We start from the raw sequence: 21240 nt of genomic DNA on the forward strand, positions 1-21240 counted from the left end.
TGTGAATTTGTTCTACATTTTAAAAACCTCCCTTTTTCCTGTTGTATCTTATTACAAGGAAAATGTTTAATTAATGGAGAAATGAAAAGTGATATACACTCTGCTATACTATAAACATGTCTTCATAAACCTCACCTAGATCTTGATGGGAATCCCATATGGAAGTATACCTAGAAAAACTGTACCCAGAGCTGAACAAGCGACCGCTATGGATTTTTCTGTCCTTTGGGATTTTGAGGTATGTATTGTACATCTACTTTGGAAGAGAATAAGATGTGTTAATATGTATGGGAACAAAATACAGCCCTGATGTAACTCCATTGAAATTGCTAGGTTTACAGAGATTAATTTGGTACAAGATGTTGACTAAATCATTATTTTATGGTACACACACACACTTTTCCCCAGACAAGGACATGAAATGACTCCCATTGACATCAATAGGCTTTGGATCCAGCCCCAGAACATTTTGGGTCAAAATCTATTGTGTGCACACATTTGTTTGCATATGGATTTAGCAGATTTCCATACACAAATGTATTCAGAGTGCACATACCGCACATATATATGCAATTGTTTGTTCTGCAGGAAAAAGCTGCTACTTTTTTTATTCAAAAATGGGTGCATGTGCACAATTACAGAGCATGTGGCTGTTCAAGTTGTAGATTTAATTCTCATTTTACAATAAGATAAAACATATATAAATCCACTGAAGTCAACGGAATTACATCAGTCCTTCACTGGGAGCTCTGATGTTGTTCCTGGGATCTGTTGGAGCCACTCACCCAGCTTAGGAGTCACAGCCCCGAGGGCTCCTACCACCACTGGGACCACTTTGGCCTTCACTTTCCACATCCTAAACGCTAGGGCTTCGGACAGAGTACAGGCCCTTGTATTTTTCAGTAGCCAAGTCTTAATCCTTAATCTCTACAGCCCTTCTGTATTCCACCAGCTGACTGAACTCCTCCGAGTGCCTTTGATCTATCCCTCCAACCCTCATTGCCAAGGGTGGGTACATACTCGGTGTGTGCTTCTGGATCGTGTACCAAGCATCTCCAGATTACAGAGGCTGTAGGCGTATACCCAGTTCGATTGGTTTGAGTTATGGTGGTAGTAGGGGATTGTTGATGAGGCTCAATTGGCATCTTCTAACAGCACTATCTGATGTGGTAACTGTCTCCACTGAGCCTTGGTAAAATGGTCTCGAAGGATGGACTGTAGCTAGGTTTCCATGACTTATGCTCAGATCACGCTGCTGGCTCGCAATGGAGGAGGACAAGTGAACGTTCAGCTTTCAGGTGTGGCCGCACATCAACTTGTTCTTCCAAGTCGTCTTGACGTCTGGGATATAATATATAGGATATCTCTCTCTCTGGTATTGGTCATCAACAGATAGCTTAAGGGTAAGTTCTTTAACTGTAAAGGGTTAACAAAGGAACCAACATCACCTGACCAGTAAGGACCATCAGGAAACCGGATTTTTCAAAGCTCAGGGAGGAATTTTGGGTTGTTGTCTTTTGTCTGTGACCTGTGCTTCTCTCGGCTGCGAGAGAGGATCTCCTACCTTCAGGCTGTAATCTTCTTTCCCTTGGGTTTTTTCCCAGTTGTAAGTACAGTATAAGACAATGATAGGTTATAATTGTTTTGGAATTTACATGGAATTGCTGGAATGTTTTAAATTTATTTCTTTTTGGATAAGGCTGTTTATTCATTTTTCTTTTAAGCCATTAACCCTGTATATTGCCCCCTTGATACAGAGACCATTTTTATGTCTTTTTCTTTCTTTCTATATAAAGCTTTCTTTTTAAGATCTATTGGATTTTTTCCTAGTTGGGCTCAAGGGAATTGAGTCTGCAGCTCACCAGGGAATTGGGGGGGAGGAAGAAGACAGGGGGGAACTGAAAATCTCTTTGTGTTAGAGTTACAAAGCTTGCATTTGCAGGGACTCTCAGTGAGGGTGAAAGAAACCTGATCTCGCTGGTTTGCATTTCAAGGAATTGAAATAGGTTGATCGTCCCAGGCCATCCAGGGAGGGGAAGCCTGGGAGGAAGTAAAGAGAAGACAAGGGGAGGGGGGTTATTCCCCTTTGTGGTGAGAGACTCAGGGCATCTGAGTCTTGGGGTCCCCCAGGGAAGGTTTTGGGGAGACCAGAATGAGCCAAACACTGGAATTTTTGGCTGGTGGCAGCACTATCAGATCTAAGCTGGTAAATAAGCTTAGAGGAATTTATGCCAGTACCTCATATTTGAACTCTAAGGTTCAGATTGAGGAATTATACTATGACACTGTAGCCCTGGGAGACTTAAGTTCTATATATCTCAATCCTTGGCTTCTTCTATTAGAATTACAACAGGCAGGCCTATTAGTCTGATTTGCAATAATAATTTTGTAGCAAGGATAACTATCCACTAATAAGTGGAGTGAAAGCAACTAATTTCACATATGCCACTGAATAAATCATCAGACAGTAGTGACTTTTAGCACTTCTGATATAGGTTCACACAAGTGACCTAGACTTACTGGCAAGAAAAGATTTTGGAAAAATAAAGACAGCTTAATAATTACATCTCTGCTGCACGTCAATATAGACCAATTATCACATAATCACCATCATCATCTTACATATATATAATAACCTTCATCCTGAAAAAAAATAATTTCTGTATTAACAAGAATCTTTAGTGCATAGGTTGAGTATTGATTCAGAGGGAAGAGTTCTACTTAGTTACCAGCACCACTTCCTATAGCAGCCCAGGTTTTCCCATTGGGGCCAGATTGTCAAACTCATGTGTGCACTGGCTCTAAAACTGAGGTATGTCTAAGCAGAAAGCATCTTCACATAGATGGCAATAAATGGAGAAAGTTAGCCATGAAATGAGGAGCCAAAAGAAGGTTGGTGAGGTGCTTTTGCCACTTATCAGAAGTAAAGTGGCAAGCACTAAATGAGTTTGCTGAATAGACAAAGTGGAGCAAACTAGGAAATGAAATATCCATTATCCTAAATTTCCAAGTGTGTCTAGTGAAACAATGCCTCTGCTTTTTGGTGCCCAACTTGAGACACCTTGAAAGATTCAGATTTCAGAAATTGCTGAGCCCCCATTCTCTGAAAATCAGGCCCCTTGAAAGGAGTTTGAAGTTGGGCAGCCAAAAATTGAGGTGCTCAAAAGAAAAAATCAGTAGTTCCACTTGAAAATTTAGGCCAACATGCTTATATGCCTTTAGGAAACCTTCAAGCTACTCAATCAGTCCTCAGAGAAAACTAGCAGGAGGGTGAATAGGTTCTTTATGTAAGATTCATAGGCTCTAGGATTGGAACGCACCTCGAGAGGTCATCGAGTCCAGTCCCCTGCCCTCATGGCAGGACCAAATACTGTCTAGACCATCCCTGACAGACATTTATCTAATCTACTCTTAAATATCTCCAGCGATGGAGATTCCATAACCTCCCTAGGCAATTTATTCCAATATTTAACCACTTTGACAGTTAGGAACTTTTTCCTAATGTCCAACCTAAACCTCCCTTGCTGCAGTTTAAGCCCATTGCTTCTTGTTCTATCCTTAGAGGCTAAGGTGAACAAGTTTTCTCCCTCCTCCTGATGACACCCTTTTAGATACCTGAAAACTGCTATCATGTCCCCTCTCAGTCTTCTCTTTTCCAAACTAAACAAACCCAATTCTTCAGCCTTCCTTCATAGGTCATGTTCTCAAAGACCTTTAATCATTCTTGTTGCTCTTCTCTGGACCCTCTCCAATTTCTCCACATCTTTCTTGAAATGCGGTGCCCAGAACTGGACACAATACTCCAGTTGAGGCCTAACCAGCGCAGAGTAGAGCGAAGAATGACTTCTCGTGTCTTGTCACACAACACACCTGTTAATGCATCCCAGAATTCACGTTTGCTTTTTTTTGCTTTTTTTGCAACAGCATCAACTGTTGACTCATATTTAGCTTGTGGTCCACTATAACCCTAGATCCCTTTCTGCCTTCGTACTCCTTCCTAGACAGTCTCTTCCCATTCTGTATGTGTGAAACTGATTTTCCTTCCTAAGTGGAGCACTTTGCATTTGTCTTTATTAAACTTCATCCTGTTTACTCAGACCATTTCTCCAATTTGTCCAGATCATTTTGAATTATGACCCTATCCTCCAAAGCAGTTTGGCAATCCCTCCCAGTTTGGTATCATCTGCAAACTTAATAAGCTTACTTTCTATGCCAATATCTAAGTCGTTGATGAAGATATTGAACAGAGCCGGTCCCAAAACAGACCCCTGCGGAACCCCACTTGTTTCATACTTTCCAGCAGTGACTTTTTATGAATGCATTAGAAGCAAGAGGAAGACCCAGGACAGGAGTAAGGCCCCCTGCTCAAGTGAGGAGGGAGAAAACAGTAGCAGGAAACTTGAAAATGCAGGGATGCTTAATGTACTTCTTTGTTTCGGTCTTCACTGAGAGTCAATGAAGGAACTGTCCTATACCATAGGAATGTTAACTGGAAGGGGGTAGGTTAGAAGATAAATAAAAAAGAGGCACGTTAAAAATCACTTAGAAAAGTTAGATGCCTGCAAGTCACCAAGGGCCTGAATGAAATGCATGCTGAATACACTCAAGAGAGCTAATAGAGGAGATATCTGAGCCTCTAGCTATTATATTTTGGAATCATGGGAGACAGGAGAGATTCCAGAAGACTGGAAAGGCAACAATAATAGTTGCCCATCTATAGAAAGGGAAACTATACGACACACTTTAGTTTAATTTCTGTGCCAGGAAAATAATGGGAGCAAGTAAATTAAAGGGAATCATCTGCAAACACTTGGAGGTGTAAGGTAAAAGGGAGTAGCCCAGCTTGGATTTGTAAAGAACAAGTATGTCAGCAATCTGATAGCTTTCTTTGATAGGATAACAAGCCTTGTGGATAAGGGAGACAGCAGTGGGATGTGGTATACCTAGACTTTAGTAAGCGCATTTGTGATATGAATCTCGCATGATATTCTTTATCAATAAACTAGGCATATACAACTTAAGATGGGCTACTATAAGGTGGGTGCCATAACTGGCTGGATAACCATACTCAGGAGAGTAGTTATTAATGGTTCCCGGTGAAGCGGTACGTCTTCTTGTTTCCCTTTATTCCCATAGCTAGTTTGAGCTCATTTTGTCCTTTTGCCTTTCTAATCTTGCCCCTGCATTCCTGTGTTATTTGTCTACATTCATCCTTTGTAATCTGACCTAGTTTCCATTTTTTATATGACTCCTTTTTATTTTGTAGGTCATGCAAGATCTCGTGATTAAGCCAAGGTGGTCTTTTGCCACATTTTCTCTTTTTCCTTCCCATCGGAATAGCTTGCTTTTGGGCCCTTAATAGTGTCCCTTTGAAGAACTGCCAACTCTCCTCAGTTGTTTTTCCCCTCAGTCTTGATTCCCATGAGACTTTACCTATCAGCTCTCTGAGCTTACCAAAATCTGCCTTCCTGAAATCCATTGTCTCTATTTTGTTGTACTCCCTTCTACCCTTCCTTAGAATTGTGAACTCTATGATTTCATGATCACTTTCACCCAAGTTGCCTTCCACTTTCAAATTCTTAACAAGTTCCTCCCTATTTGTTAAAATCAAGTCTAGAAGCTTCCCCCCAGTAGCTTTTTCAATTTTCTGAAATAAAAAGTTGTCTGCAATGCAGTCCAAGAACTTATTGGATAGTCTGTGCTCCGCTGTGTTATTTTCCCTCTCCTGAGATCAGACAATAAAAGATGGTATTTCTGGAAGTGTTTTTGAGATACTACCCGATGCTGCTGAGAACTACTGTTGAAGGTGGTACTTCCAGAAAGATCATCATCATTCAAGTTTTCTAAAAACCACTAATGCTGAAAGTAGGTCAGGTAAATTAATCCAATTTGTTAGCAGGTCTTTAAGTGTCTGTTTTGAGCAACCTGATACAGCTGTGATATTGTCCCACTCATTTTTAACTGAGGATCTTACTGGAGTTTTAGAGACTTATTCTCCCCACTCCCTAAGCCCACTAGCCAGCATTTTAAATTTACTGAAGCTCAATGCTAATTATCGGTAATCTGAGTAGGTTTGTGTAGCATGAGCAGTGAATCTTTAAAAATTAAAAAAGGAAGGTAGCAGCAATCTTTAGCCTGTCTTGTTAGGGGAAACAAACACCACCACAAAACAGGGTGATATTTTGCTGACCTGCAGCTGGTATTTTTATTTGAATGCCTGTAGGTTCTGCACATAACTAAGGAAATTTGTTCTGAGATGGGGCCATATGTGACCCTGCTAGGACAAAGAGCAGATCTACATTTAGCTTCCAAATTTTTGCCTTTTGCTTGGCACACTTCCACACTATGCTGCTGTGACTAACATCCACAGAGACTCACCCTTTATTACTACAGTGTGCACCATACGTGTGGTGCAATGGGGGGAAAAAACCTCAAGTAAATTCAAAATGAAGAGAAAAAGCACCAACATCACCAATCCCTGTAAAATAGATTTCTAACAGAAAAATATTTTTCAGCACAGTAACAAATAAGTGAATACTTTGGCAGCAAGTGGATTACATACTGGATGACATCAGCAGAAAACAATAGATCTAATTTAGACATACTACTAGATGTATCATAGAAGAAAAATAAAAAAAAAACAACAGCATGTGATGTGATGTTCTGTACAATTTTTGACCAGGGACCAGAAAGCTAAAACAGGCTTGAGTTTCACTCTGCACTAATGAACTCCAGAATGGTCCTGTCTATATTTTAGAAGGCTTTTTACTCGACTCCTCCCCACCAGACACAATATAATCTGCTACAATTTCCAAGGGACTGTGTTGCTGCTCTGCTCTCAATAGCTCCTCAGTAATGACAGAGACATGCGAAAGGTCATGCTGTACCTATGGCATTATACTCAGATTTGCAGTGTTCCCACCACCTGCTCGAAATCATGCAGAAATAACTGTGCACAGGGCCGGCTCCAGGCACCACCTTAGCAAGCAGGTGCTTGGGACGGCTACTCTGGAGAGGGGTGGCACATCCAGGTATTCGGTGGCAATTTGGTGGATGGTCCCTCGCTCCCGCTCGGAGCGAAGGACTTCCCACTGAATTGCCGCAGATCACGGCATTTTTCTTTTGGCTGCTTGGGGCGGCAAAACCCCTGGAGCTGGCCCTAACTGTACAGCCAATGTTGTGGCTTGGATTACTAGAAATCTCTCATTAATAAACACATGCATAACTAACAACTTTTACTGAATGCATCCAGCTGAGCTGGAGATTTTACAAAGAACTGATTAAACTGGGTCTAGTGTACAGCCTAGGATATTGTTTTAGTTGTTCTGAAGTCCTGATCAGAAGCACAGATGGGAGCTTTCCAGAATGTTGTAGCCAGGCAGGGCTGGATTAATGCAGGGGCCTTAGGGGCTGCAGCCCAAGGCCTCAGACTAAGGGGGGCCCCGCAGGCCAGATGCCACCCACTGCTTCTTTTTATCCGGCCCGGCAAATTTCCGTGCTATGGGCAGACACTGGTCCCCAAGCTTCAGCGCCCCTCTTCCCACCCTGGGGTTGGAGCCACAAGCCCCAGCTTGCCAGTGTGTCCCCTAGGCGAGGGGCGTTCAGGGAATCTCTATGTGCTGTCCCCCCTCCTCCCGCACCAGCTCCACAGTTCCCATTGGCCAATGAGAGTTGTGGGGGGGGGAGGGGAGCCTGTGGTGCCTGCAGGCATGGGCAGCATGCACCATGCAGAGCAGCCTCAGTAGTAGACAGGTTCAGCTCAGACCTCAAAAATTCACACTTTGACTTGCTTCCACTCACCTAGACAGGTTCTTCTGGTCAGTAGAGGGGCAGAGTGTGTGTATCACAGGCATCTGATAAGGATAGCAGTGCAGTGGTGTTTCAGAAGCTAGTTGCTAAAAAGCCAAGATTAATTCAAAAATGTAGAATTAAAATACTTGATCGTTCAATGGACTCTATTTTAACTTGCAAAACAATCCAATGGCCTTCATTCTTGTAAGAGAAATGCACATAACAGACAAAGAATTAAACTTATTGGCGAGATTTTTTTTGTTGTCTTATTTTTTAGGGTTATATCAAATATTCTGCTCTTTTTTATGGCTACTACAACAACCAACGGACAATCGGCTGGTTGAAATACAGGCTACCAATGGCATACTTCATGGTTGGAGTTAGTGTATTTGGCTACAGCCTGATGGTGGTTATAAGATCGTAAGTATAGTTCTTTGGTTTTAGTGTTTTTCCCCCTCTTTCTCTGAAATTCAAACTAATCTCTATTGCATTTCACCATTCTCCTCCACTTATTGTTAAAATAGCAGATTTAGGGACATGGCATGGCACTTTCAGTCCAGTTTCCAGGTGATTAGAATCCATGTGACAACTTCAGAAGACTTTTAGGGCCTACTTCACCAAAGAGCCTACTCTTGCATTCCTTGCACCCCCAAAACCACACATTGATGCCAATAGGAGCTGTGAGGTCTTCCCACTAATCACCTTCTAGTCAAGGATCTCAAAGATTTAATTTAGCCTCCCAAAACACTGGAGATAGATGTTATTGACCTCATTTCACAGATGGAGAATTACAGGCACAGAGTTAAGTGACTTGCCTGTGGTCACACAGAAAGAAGTTCTATTCCTGCTTTTGAACAGACTATTTGCTGACTCCACATCATGTGACTTAACCTCAAGACTACCCTTCCTCCCCATAGGAAAGTGTAAGCCAAATGGATTTTTGTGTTTATTGAAACAGGCATGTTGCTATTCAGTGCACACAAAATCTTGAGTCCTTTGTTGGAATGAGGCACAGAAATGTATCCAGACACTCAGATGTGCTGTACATTTACAATATTATTCTACTCTAGCATTGTGTAACCATTGAAATCTCTCTGGAACATCATGTTGTAGCTGGTATATCTGACAGCACCAGAAATTTGTTTTTCTTAATCTAAATAGCATGCAGAATAGCACAGTCTGATGATAAGTGTGATATTTATTTGTATTGTCATAGTGCCTAGGCATGAACCAGAACCCTATTTGCTAGACACTATACAAATAATTCCTCTCCTGGTCCATTTATGAATCCTCCTAAATTTCATTGACGTTACTGTTATTAAAAATCCTCCAATATGGCTATCATTTTGTAATGAATAGTGGATCTGCATCATGATATAGGGACTCAGCCCTCCTTAAACCAGAGGTATTTATTTAAAGAAAACAGCTACAACCAGACACAAAGCAGATACTGCTACATAACTTGAGTCCCAGCTTTGTTTTCCTTATTTACCAGGAATCACAACTTGTCTGAATTTCTATATAGCACACAGGGGCATCTAGTGGCTGAATAATATACTGCAAGTAAACACATTGCCATTTGTGTCATCGCACAGGATGGCCAGAAATGCCAATGAAAACACAGGAGATGGGGACGACAACAATTTCACTTTCAGCTGGAAAATGTTCACTAGCTGGGATTACCTCATTGGCAACCCAGAGACCGCAGACAACAAATTTGCATCTATTACAACAAGCTTCAAGGTAATATCCAAATGGCATACACTTTCTCTACAGGGAATTCCCTGCCTCTGGAGATGCTACCAGATTCCACCTTAGCAGAATTTTTAAGGGAAAAATTAGACAATAACCTGGATACCTATATAATATCCCAAGGTGCCCCCTGGGACAAAATGATTAACCATGGTGATTCTAACTTCCTACGTTCTGTGCTTAACAGATCTCCATATTTAGGGTTTGGAAGGCTATTGCTGTTCTACTTTCTTCTGAAAAATGGAGTAGGGAATATCAGTGAGGAATAAGTGAGTGGTTTTCAATGGCAAGGGGTGGAGATACTCTTTTGGAGCTTGATCTTTCCTATATGCTCTCTCCTGTGTTTCAGTTAGAGATGAAGCAGAGCTGAGAAGTTTGGTTTCACATGCTAATTTCCCCCAAGTTCAACAATATGGGATCCTTCACTCCTTCCCAACACAACATGCACATGATAGATTCTTGCCCAAACTCATGCTCTTGCTGGCATCTGCTTTAGTTTGCTGCCTTGGAGATTCAGTTTAAGAAATAGGATTTTGCTTATAAACAGTTCTATATTGAACTTGATCCGAGCTCCTTCATAGGCTGGTTATCCCCAGTGGTGCTGGAACAATTTATATAGCAAGAGTAGTGAGAGTCATTGAACCAAACTGCAAACCCTGCATATGATGAATGTCACTTTAAGCAGGGGGTGCCAGCACGTATGCTTATCCCCAAGGCTTTTGCCTACAGAGCTTCTTGTCTCTCCTCCTTGCTCTCTCACCTCCAATCAAAGGTCTTATCTTGAGCTGAAAGGAAACCCCGCTGCTCTGGCTGCCAAAGAGTCTGTGGAATTGTGCTGCACATCCACACGAAGTACTAAGTCCTGATACTCTATCACAGAGCTCACTAGAGAGATAAGCCCTAGCCATCATGCATTAATATGAACTTTCCTAAATATAATGGGATTCAGATCCAAGGATCTGGTTTGGAGCCCAGCTCTAATTCCAATATAGAGGTTGTGTTTGTTTTTATTTCTAATATAACTCTCACAATCTGCCAGTATACAAGCTGAACTTGAATGAAGGAGATTTGGCAAAAATTCTTTGTTTAGCTTATTACATGTTTATGGAAAAGGAGACAGACAAGGAGTTTGTGTATAATTTGCATTTGGGTCTCCTATCATGTTACGCAATACCAGCCAAATTCTGATTCAGTTATACTGATGTGAATCACAATAACTACTGATGTTAATGGAGTCATTGTGAATTTATACTGGTCTAGTTGAGAACAAAGGTTGGCCCATATTGTATTAATTCCGAAGAAAATTGTTACAGAGAAAGCAATTGAGAAGATCCACTGTAGAGCTTGTTGAAAAATGCCAGTTGTATGCAGGAAAAAAAATTAATATCCCATGAAAAGTTTTGGTTTTTCAAAAAAATCCAGAAGCCAAAAATGGAAAAAAGGTTGTCAATTTTTCAGAACCATTTTCTATTTTAAAACATCAGGCATTTTTGGTTTTGAAAAGCAAACACTGAACACTTTTACTGAAAACCAAACCAAAAAGATTAATTTTTAACTGTACATTGTTACCCCCAAAAAAATTCAGCTTTGGAGTTATGGAAAATTTCCATTAACATTTTGGTCAAAAAGCCATTTTTTTCCATGTAACAAAGTTTCAATAAAAGTCAACCAGCTAAGATGAACTCCGTGCATAGAAAAGCCCAATATAAAATGGATTGGGTAAAACATTTCTAGAATTCTTGAGAGGAGCAAAGAGCAGTTTAGGTATCAGAACACCTGAAATGGTTTTACACACTGAGAAAACCAACTGCATAGATCATTGTGGAAGGAGAAGTCAGTAATTAAAGATTGTGTTCAATTTCCTAAGATACAAATTCTTGAGCTGAATCCTACATCAAAGTCCTTGAATTTCTTGAACTTAATCCTCTGCATTACTCACACTCAAAGTAAGACCTTTGAGAAGGAGGGAGGTGACATGTACATCAAGCATAGATAAAAATGGAAGGATCTTTGCTACAACAGAAAAGTCAGTTTTAAAGGTGTATTAGATTTAGGACTTATAATGTCTAACAGTAGACAAACAGCATCTGGAGTGCTGCATTAGTCATTTTAGTCTTCTTTATTTTAATATTTGCTGTTGAAAAGTTCATCCCTGAAGCTGGTAAAATTTTTGGGCACTCTCCAGAGAAAATTACTGGCTCAGGCTGCCAAGTAGGGGGTGGAGGGGTTTAATTTCTTTTGGCTCAATCCTGAAAAGCCTGGACTATTTCCTTTATTGTATGGGTAAGCAGGTAGGTAGGGAAGATTTAGGATCCTAATAATTCAGAAAAATACATCATCAAGTTGGGGTAAGTGGCTTTTAAAAAAATGATCAAGTGTGGGGAAAATCCCTTGTAATGCTTTGAAAGAATGGCTTTACTGAGCTATAATCTAAGCAAACATCTTGGACAGAAATCTCCCTGGTTTTGAAAGCACAAATTCCACAAGTGGTCTGATAAGGCAAGGGGAGGGTGCTAAGAAGGCAAATGTGGTACAAACTCAAACTCAGATTGTGGAGAACAAACTGAACTAATGTGACAAAGAATCTGAAGGAAAAGATATTTTTCAGTTGCTTAGATACCAATGCTAGGAGTCTAGGCAACAAGCAAGAGGAATTGGAATGCTCATTGATGAGAAGAAATTTGATATAATTGGAATGTTAAAATGACTGGTTACAATCTGTTTAGGAAGGTCAGAGTGGGTAAAATTGGGCCGCACTCTCATTAATGACACCTTTTTAGCTGATGACTCAGAAGGGCAGGATCTTGAATGCATTTGGATTCATATGCTAACTAACAAAGAACAGGAGGGGGTGCTGGTGGGGATCTGTTATGGACCACCAAATCAAACTAGAGAACAGGATGAGTTACTCCTGAACACCCAGCTATAATGTGTGAAAAGAAAAATTGTGTTATGGGAGACGTATGGTGAATGTTCCATGTGACCAGTAGTATAACATTAGAGTTTCTAAAATATATATATTTATAGAAAATTTTCCAATGCAAGTAGTATTGTACCCAACGAGAAGAAACTTAATTATGGACCTCACTATGACACAAAAAGACAATTTCATTCCTGGACTGGAAGTTGGTGGTTGCCTAGAGACTACTAATCATGATCTGATTACATTCAATCCAGGCAACCCAACCAAAAATATATGCTTCAAAAAGTCTAAATTCTTCCCAAAGCTGAGGAAAATTGAGTGGAAATCTTTAAACATAAAAATATGAATGAAAATTAGGCACTCTTTAAAAAGAGTTTATTAGATGTCCAAAAAGCCATGATTTCACAGTCATAGCTCTCAAAAATAAGATTGAGAAGTGGCTTGATTACAGGTTATGAGTATCTTTATGGGGAGAAAAGGGTACTAAACTGTTCTTTAATCTAGCAGACAAAGGCATAATGAGAACCAATGGCTGGAAGATGAAGGCATAAATGTTTAACAGTAAGGGTATGGAATATTGTAACAAACTTCCCAGGGAAGTGAATTCTCCATCTCATGATGTCTTCAGATGAAGATGGGATGCCTTTCTGGGAGATGTGCTTTAGTCAAACACAAGGCATCCTCCTCAATAATAGCATGGGGTAACTGGATGAAATTCTATAGCCTGTTATAGACAGGAAGTCAAAGTAGATGATCTAATGGTCCCTTCTGGTTTTAAACTCAATGAATCTATGTATCTGCCACAATTCTTTAAATGTATCTACTTATAAAGGAGTCTATTGTGGATGAGCAAGAAAGTAACAAGGATGAGAACATCCATCTGAGGAGATTCCTTCGGGTTTTGGCCAACGTGCTTATCATATGTTGCTTGTGTGGAAGTGGCTACCTCATCTATTTTGTGGTTAAGCGGTCCCAGACTTTTTCAAAAATGCAAAACATTGGCTGGTATGAAAGAAATGAGGTAAGAAGAGTTTGTTTCTGATTTTCTGTAATATTGACTTTCCTTGGAAAGAAGTGTAATTGTTAGCATGATGATATCTGCTAAAACAAAAGATTGTGGTTCAAGTCGCACATCAGGATTAAGGTTAAAACGTTCAAAAGCACCAAAGTGTACATCTAACACAGGGCGGGGGGAGTGAATCTCAGAGTTTGGATCTTGGGCTTGTGGTACAGGGCAAAAAAATAGCTATGTAGACATTCCTGCTCCGGATGGAGCCCAGGCACTGAGACCTACACACCTTGCTGGACTTCAGAGCTCAGATTCCAACTAAAGTGGGAACGTCTACACTGCTATGTTTTAGCTCCACAGCCTGAGCCATACAGGCCTAAGTCATTTGACTCAGGCGCTGAGACTTTCTGCCACAAGGTTGTTCTCTCCCCTCACCCCCAGTGTAGACACAGCTGAAGTGACTTAAGTAACTAAGTCCCGTTCATTTTCAAAGGGGCTTACGTGACTTAGGTGCTTTGGAAAATTTTACCCCAAGTCTCACGCCGGGAACTGAGATGCAGTATTGTACTAGAAGGGTCCCTTGACTGTTAGAGGTGCCCTCCCTTCAGATAAAAAGTTAAACAGAGATTTCTTCTGTCCATTGCTGATAGATCTGGTGAAAAATAGAATCTCCACCTCATGGGAAATGTGGAAATTTTGATATTTGGTTTTGTTACATTTAAAGGCAAAAAGTTGAAATCTTGGAAGTTTTCACAGAATGAAGTATTCCTGAATGTGTTGTGACCTTATCAAAATGTTTCATTTCAACTTCATTTCAGCTTTTGTTATAATATATAAAAGTTGAAATGATGAAGTCCAAACTAAATGTTGAGATCATTTCCTGTGAGAATTTTGACAAAATTGATACATTTCTGCAAAAAACATTTCAATTTAGTCGAATCGGCATTTTTCAACAGAAATGTTCCCTCAGAAAAATTTCAACCAGCTGTAACCTTTGAGGCTTTTCTGCTGATATTTTAAGATCTCATGGAATTTTTCCCAAAAGAAAAAAAAAAAAAAAAAAAAAAAGACATTCTTGATGCCCAACTTCTGGCCACTGTTTCCTCTCTAAGTAAAGTAGGTACTAGAAAAACTTGTATATTCTGTCAGGGACTACACAAATGCAATCCTTCTTAAACTCAGTGGGTGTTGTACATGTGTGTGATCAAGGGCAAAATTTGTGCGTCACTGCTGTTTTCATAAGAAAACCAGGTTCCAGATATGTTTCCATCCTAGTCAGCAACATTCTTAAAATTGTGAAGGCGACACTCATTTAAAAAAATAAAATTTATGCACAAGCTGACAGCTTAATTTCTATGATATTCTTGCTACAATAAAATAGGACCATTGGACCTCATTCTGAAAGGTCTCAGCTCTCCTTAAAGTAAAAAGAGAGTTGTGGTTAAGTAAGCTCCTCACAGGACTGGGGTCACAGGAGCATCTTCTGTTGACCTCATCCAACATAATAACATAAGTGTCCTGGCACAATACACAAGTCATCCCAGGTTATTCAGTTTCTGGGACTGTAGGAGGTAAAGTTATTAGATATGCCAGGAATTGAAGTCATTTCAGCTCAAAACACCTTCATAAGTCCATCAAAAGCTCCAATCACTTGCTGACTAACTGCCTGCAGCCGCTGAATTGTGCGGATGTGCCACTGTTTAAACCTTATTACTGTAATTGGACTTTGTTAATAAGAAGCAGGGACTAATATGGTGACATGCTACCATATAGCATAACTGTTTCAGCCCTATATATGTTAATACATTTCCTGACCTGCATTAATGGAAAATTGCAGACTCTGAAAAGAGATGTCAGCTTCCTCTTTGTAGGAAGTGAAGTGGCCTTGATATGAAATACTGTAAGACCTATTTTGATAAGTGCTGAAATAACATTATTGTTGTTATTAACAGTAGTATCCTCATTTGGCAGGTTGAAATTGTTATGTCCTTGCTAGGAATGTTTTGTCCCCCACTGTTTGAAACCATTGCTTCCTTAGAGGAGTATCATCCTCGCATTGGATTGAAATGGCAGCTGGGACGTATCTTTGCTCTGTTTCTTGGGAACCTCTATACCTTTTTATTGGCCTTAATGGACGATGTCAATGGAAAGGTAAGCAGCACTACAATGACACTCATGTGTTCTAGAATTCTTATAGCTAACATGAACAAAAGGCTCCCTTGCAATAGGATATTACTGATTTTTCCCCCCATTCATATGTATATAAAAGGTATATATGTAAACAGAGGGATTGTCTTCTGTAATTGCTGAAGATTAGAACTATTTGAATATTTTTATCTGACACTGTCTGCAGTTTCTACTAATACACCACCTCAGTTATAATTTTTATATCTATCTTTAAAGTTTTCCTTTTAGAGTGTTGCTGGCTGATAAAGAGCGTAGAAGGGGATAAGTGTCTAAAAATGATCCACTGAAAAGCACTTTAAATTGAGAACAATAAAGTGAATCTGGAATGTTTATCTTGCCCTGAAAATGATATAGTGAGTAATCATAAATGTGAAAAATCAGACTCCCTCTGAATCCGTGTGAAAAACATCCACAACAGTGCAATTTTTCTGTTAACAGTGGCCAGATTCTGATGCCTTTACTCACCTTGCATACAATCTTACCACAGAAGAAATCCTGTTCACAACTAGAGAGCTGCCCATGGAGTAAGGTGCTAATTAGCATGAGCAAGAGGATCAGAATCAGGCCCAACATGAGCACTGCCAGCAGCAGGCTCCGCAAAGGCAACTTCTTATTCATTCAAACCTTATTTCCAGCTTTCTCCATTCACACATGACCTATTTAAATAAGTGCTTTCAGTGAAGGCAAAAATCCACCCTTCCACAGCAAAACACAAGGCCTAGGCACCACTTAAACCCTAGTAGGAACTTTTCAATTGTGCTGAACAAGATTAGTTATATCCTAAGCTGCAGTGGTTCTATATGGCAGGGGAAACTGGAACCATCTCTGTCAATCATCAAACTGCTATGCGTCCTGATAAAAAAGGAAATAGAATGTGTTCCCTAGGACTCATCTAGGACTCCCGTTTCAAATGCACTACAAAATTGTGTGTGCAGTAGCAGGGTCCACACAGCCAATTAGTGCATGGCAGGCTAGCGTGCTGTAAATTCACAGCTTGGCTTGCTGCACACTAGGTTTCTACATAGATACGCCCAGATGCTTTTATTGTTTGCTTTGTGAGCTACTGCTAGTGTTGGAACCCAGAGGCTACATTTGTTGTAGGTCACTATTTACATTAAAGATGGCACCTACATATCATGATGGTAGCCTCAGGAGATAGGCCCAAGATGTACAGTTTTTAATCTATCTGGATTTGGGCTGGAGCCTGAATTTGCCCTTCATGTAGGTGTGCTCTGATCTGGTGTATTGGTTTAGGCCCAACACTAGAGGTTTTCAGCTGCACGTGTCTCTTCTGTTTTAGCTAACTGAAGAAGTAGTGATAAAGAACATCACACACTGGACCCTGCTTAGCTACTATAACTCATCTGCAACGAATGACAGTGCGGTTACTCCACCTCCTATTGATCCTGCAGATGTGCCTAGAGGTCCTTGCTGGGAGACAACTGTGGGCATTGTAAGCAGTTTTGGGAACCTCGGCTATGATAATACGTAGAAGTTTCTTAGCAGAGTCTTTTTTCGTTGTTTTTAATTTTACCAGTCTTTGAAGTTTTCTGCCCAAATGACCAATATGACAGACCTGCACAACTTGTAAAGTGGTAAGGGCCATATTACGCCAAAGAAAACAGCTGAGGGCCGAACACCTCCTCCCCGGCCCTGCCAAACCCCCCCTGCAGTACCACCCATCCCCCTGAAACAAAGCCCACCCCCCGAGCGCCGCCCACCCCACAGAAACAAACCCTCCTTCCCCAGCACCGCCCTGCCAAAACAGCGGTATTGAACCTTGGTAATATGTTATAGCGGGCCCCTAAGGTAGTATAATTAAGGTAAAAGAAAAATGTCTTTTTGCTAGAAGTAGAATAAGATCTTCCCCCCAATTTGTAATCAGTTGCCCTGTTGAATGAATGAGGTATGACTGAGGAAGGCGTGGAAGGCAGGCACCTCCAGACAGCTGCAACCCTTGGAGAGGCGATGGGAGCCAGACCAGATCAATAGAACAGGTCAGCCACCGACTCATACCTCGCCACCTCAGTCCCGCACCTCCCGCTCGCCTCCTCAGCCACCCACCCTCCCCGGCTTGCCTGCCCCCCTGCTCGCCTTCTCAGCCCCCTCCTCCCCGGCTCACCTACTCATCCCCCGCCACTGCCCACCCGCTTGCCTCCTCAGCCCCCAACCCTTCCCAGGCTAGTGATGAGATGCCAAAATCTTAACAACCGGTTCCCTCCTCACCCCACAAAGGGGTTGTGGCCTGCCCCCGCCCCCCTGGGACTCCTGCCCCATCCAACCCCCCACGTTCCTTGACAATCCCCCCGGGATCCCTGCCCCATCCACCCCCCTTCCCTGTCTCCTGACTGCCGCCTGCTGCCCTATCCAACCCCTCCTCTCATTCCTGATGGCCCCCTGCCCCATCCAACTCCCCCTGGAAGCCCTGCCCCTGAGTGCGCCCCGCCACCCCATCCACCCTCCCCCTCCTTCCTGACGGTCCCCCAGGGTCCCCTGCCCATATTCAACCCCCCTGTTCCTCACCCTCTGACCGCCCCGACCCCTATCCAACCCCCCCCGCTCCCTGTCCCCTTACTGGGCTGCCTGGAGGTGGCTGGCGGCACTACAGCCGCACCGCTCAGCTGGAGCTGGGCCACGCTGTTGCTGTGCAGCACCTGGAGAACTGAGTCAGGCCGAGCTCACAGCCCCCCTGCTTCCCGCAAATCAGCTGTTCGTGCAGGAAGCCTGGGAGGGCTGAGAAGCAAGTGGTGGCTTCACGCTCAGGCCCAGGGAGACGGAGGCGGAGGTGATCTGGGGTGGGGAGTGGTTCCCCTGCGCGCCCCCAGGTTACCTGCTGCGGTGCAGGTGGACCTTCTCACGCGGAGCAGAGGTGAGCTGGGGTCAGCCGCTGGCTCACCTGCCCCCTCGCCACTTCCCGCCCGCTTCCTCAGCCCCCCCATCTCCACCGCTGGCTCACCTGCACCCCCGCCACTGCCCACCCACTCGCCTCCTCAGCCTGCCTCCCTCCCCTGCAATATGGGGTGCTTTAAAAAACTTCCATGCAGTAGCAGCAGCACTGATGTACAGCGTAGGGGCCTGCAAAGAGCCAAATACCTGCTCAGAGCTTATGGAAGCACTCAAGCTACCACTGACAGAAGAAATTACAGGCATTCCTCCCCTCACAGATGAAGCTCTATGAAAGGAGGTTGATCTTGTGGGCAGAGTACGGGCTGTCATGAGATCTAGGCTTTATTCCTGGCTCAGTTCCCAACTCAATGTTTTGCTCTCAACATGTGGGCCAAAATTTTCAGGAGTGGCCACCAAGTATCCAACCTGAAATATTTTTAAGGCTGGTTTCCAGAAACACTGAGCAGCCAAAACTGGAAGCTATTGGAATTGGTGATATAGACTGTATTATCAGTTTGGTCATACATTAAAGAGTAGCTTCTAATTTAATATTATTCACTGTGTTTCACCTTTCACCCAGTATCTAATATAAAGAGTAGCTATAGTGCAATATGTGGGAGGCACTGAAATCAACCAACAAATTGTAAAGAAGAAGTTTTAGCACAATTTGTTTTGGGAAATCAAATTCATAACAGAACAGTTTATGGGGTAAGCCTCATTAAATTCAGAGCTTTCTGTGAGCACGTTTGCAGAAAGCTATGTGATAAATCAGAAACCACCACCTCAGCATGCGTATGTTTTAGATTAGCACTGGACCTGCTCCTATTTCTTGGGATCACAATATATAAGGGAGACAAGGTGGGTGAGGCAATATCTTTTACTGAACCAACTTCTATTGGCTTAAAACTACCTTCACTGAAACAAGGACAGTACACCAGAGAAGTAGATCACATCATGGAACAGACCACTCTAATTCCCCACAGAACCTGCTTCAATACAGCAAAAAAGCCACTGACCACACATCCCTAGTTGTCAACCACCACCCCACACTGGAGCCCATACAAAGTATCAAACAATTACAACCCGTACTTGATGGGGACCACATCCTGAAAGAAATATCTTTCCTGAACTCCCTTTTCTGGTCTTCAAAACAATCCCCAAACCTCTTCATCTGAAGCAAGCTCTCCACAGACAAGGTTCCACCAACTCAAAGTGCCACTAACCCCTGCCATAACACCACATGCAAAACCTGCAGACATATTTCCATTGCCATGATGATCAATACCCACCCCCCACAATATACCTTTCAAGATCCCTGGGTCCTACACAAGCCTATCATAATATACAGTGTACCTCATCCAGTGCATCAAATGCCCCAACAACTATGCAGGGAAAATGAGACAATCACTATGCTCTCAAATGAACTCACACAGATAAATAATGCAAGACAAAACCAGTATATCACCTGTGGGTGAACACTTTTCACAAAACAATCACTCTATATTGGACCTCTCAGTCCTCATTCTCAAAGGAAACCTGCACAACACCTTCAAAAAATGAGCTAGGGAGCCCAAATTCATAAAAACAAAAAAAACCCTCTACTAGACACAAAAAAAATCATGGACTCAATAGAGACCCTGATTTTATGTCTCATTACGACAATCTGTAACCCACTAACTCTCCTATGACTGCAGAGATGTTACCTGCCCACTTCATTTTGAATGGTTTCTTGCAGTGTGTGTTAACTCCTTATGTTTAACAATCAGTACCACCTTGTATTTAGCTCTGACAATCTGATTAGCTTTCCCAGACTTCTAAAAGAGGCTCTAGGGAGCTCGAAAGTTTGTATCCTTCACCAGCAGAAGTTGTCCCGCTAAAAAGATAATACACCTTTACCTCGGTATAACGCTGTCCTCAGGAGCCAAAAAAATCTTACCACGTTATATCAAACTTGCTTTTATCCGCCAGAGTGCACAGCCCTGCCCCCCGGAGCGCTGCTTTACCGCGTTGTATCTGGATTCATGTTATATTGGGGTAGAGGTGTACCTCACCCAACTTCTCTCTCTCATATCCTGGGCCAAACACAGTTACAACAACACTGCAAACAATACATACAGGAGCCACAGAATTTAGATGATCTGGGTGTCCCTTCTGGCCTTAGTATGACCTCCTGCATATCACATCCCACCAACAGTGCCCAGCATCTGTACTCTAAAGCCAAACAACCATAATGAGAACAAAACAACTGAAATTAGACCTAAATAATCAAAATTAGATCAAGAAGGCCAGCTAGCAATTGATAGTTGGTGGCTGTCATACAGCCTGTGCTTCTTGAAACACACAGATGGCGAGCATTACCAAAATTCAGAAGACAAGGAAAAGACCCAACTTCTATTCTGTTTAAAGGTCCCTCCTGGAGAGAAACAGATGAAGGGAGGATACAGTCTTATCATGCACCACTTAAATTACAGTAGCTAATTTCTCTTTCCTTGTGTTCAATTGCAGGAATTTGTAAGACTGACTGTGTCTGATATTCTGGTGACCTATGTAACCATCCTAGTGGGAGATTTTATTCGTGCTTGCTTTGTCAGATTTGTGAACTACTGCTGGTGCTGGGACCTTGAGGCTGGATTTGTAAGTCAATGCCTTAAAGCTGAAAGGATATGAGCAATTTTTAGCCATTTACTTACAT

General features: G+C 42.1%; 1 protein-coding gene across 1 annotated transcript in view; it reads left to right on the forward strand.

Moving 5' to 3' along the window:
• TMC2 (transmembrane channel like 2) overlaps positions 1 to 21240 on the forward strand; it is a 58460-nt gene that overhangs the window by 15492 nt on the left and 21728 nt on the right. Inside the window, exons 8-14 of the mRNA XM_032781736.1 lie at positions 140 to 238; positions 8069 to 8211; positions 9387 to 9534; positions 13299 to 13487; positions 15447 to 15626; positions 16963 to 17115; positions 21054 to 21182. Coding sequence (XP_032637627.1) covers positions 140 to 238; positions 8069 to 8211; positions 9387 to 9534; positions 13299 to 13487; positions 15447 to 15626; positions 16963 to 17115; positions 21054 to 21182 — 1041 coding nt within the window. The remainder of the gene's footprint in view (positions 1 to 139; positions 239 to 8068; positions 8212 to 9386; positions 9535 to 13298; positions 13488 to 15446; positions 15627 to 16962; positions 17116 to 21053; positions 21183 to 21240) is intronic.

This window comes from Chelonoidis abingdonii, chromosome 2, assembly GCF_003597395.2.
Source record: "Chelonoidis abingdonii isolate Lonesome George chromosome 2, CheloAbing_2.0, whole genome shotgun sequence".
In the NCBI taxonomy this organism is placed as follows: Eukaryota; Metazoa; Chordata; order Testudines; family Testudinidae; genus Chelonoidis; species Chelonoidis abingdonii.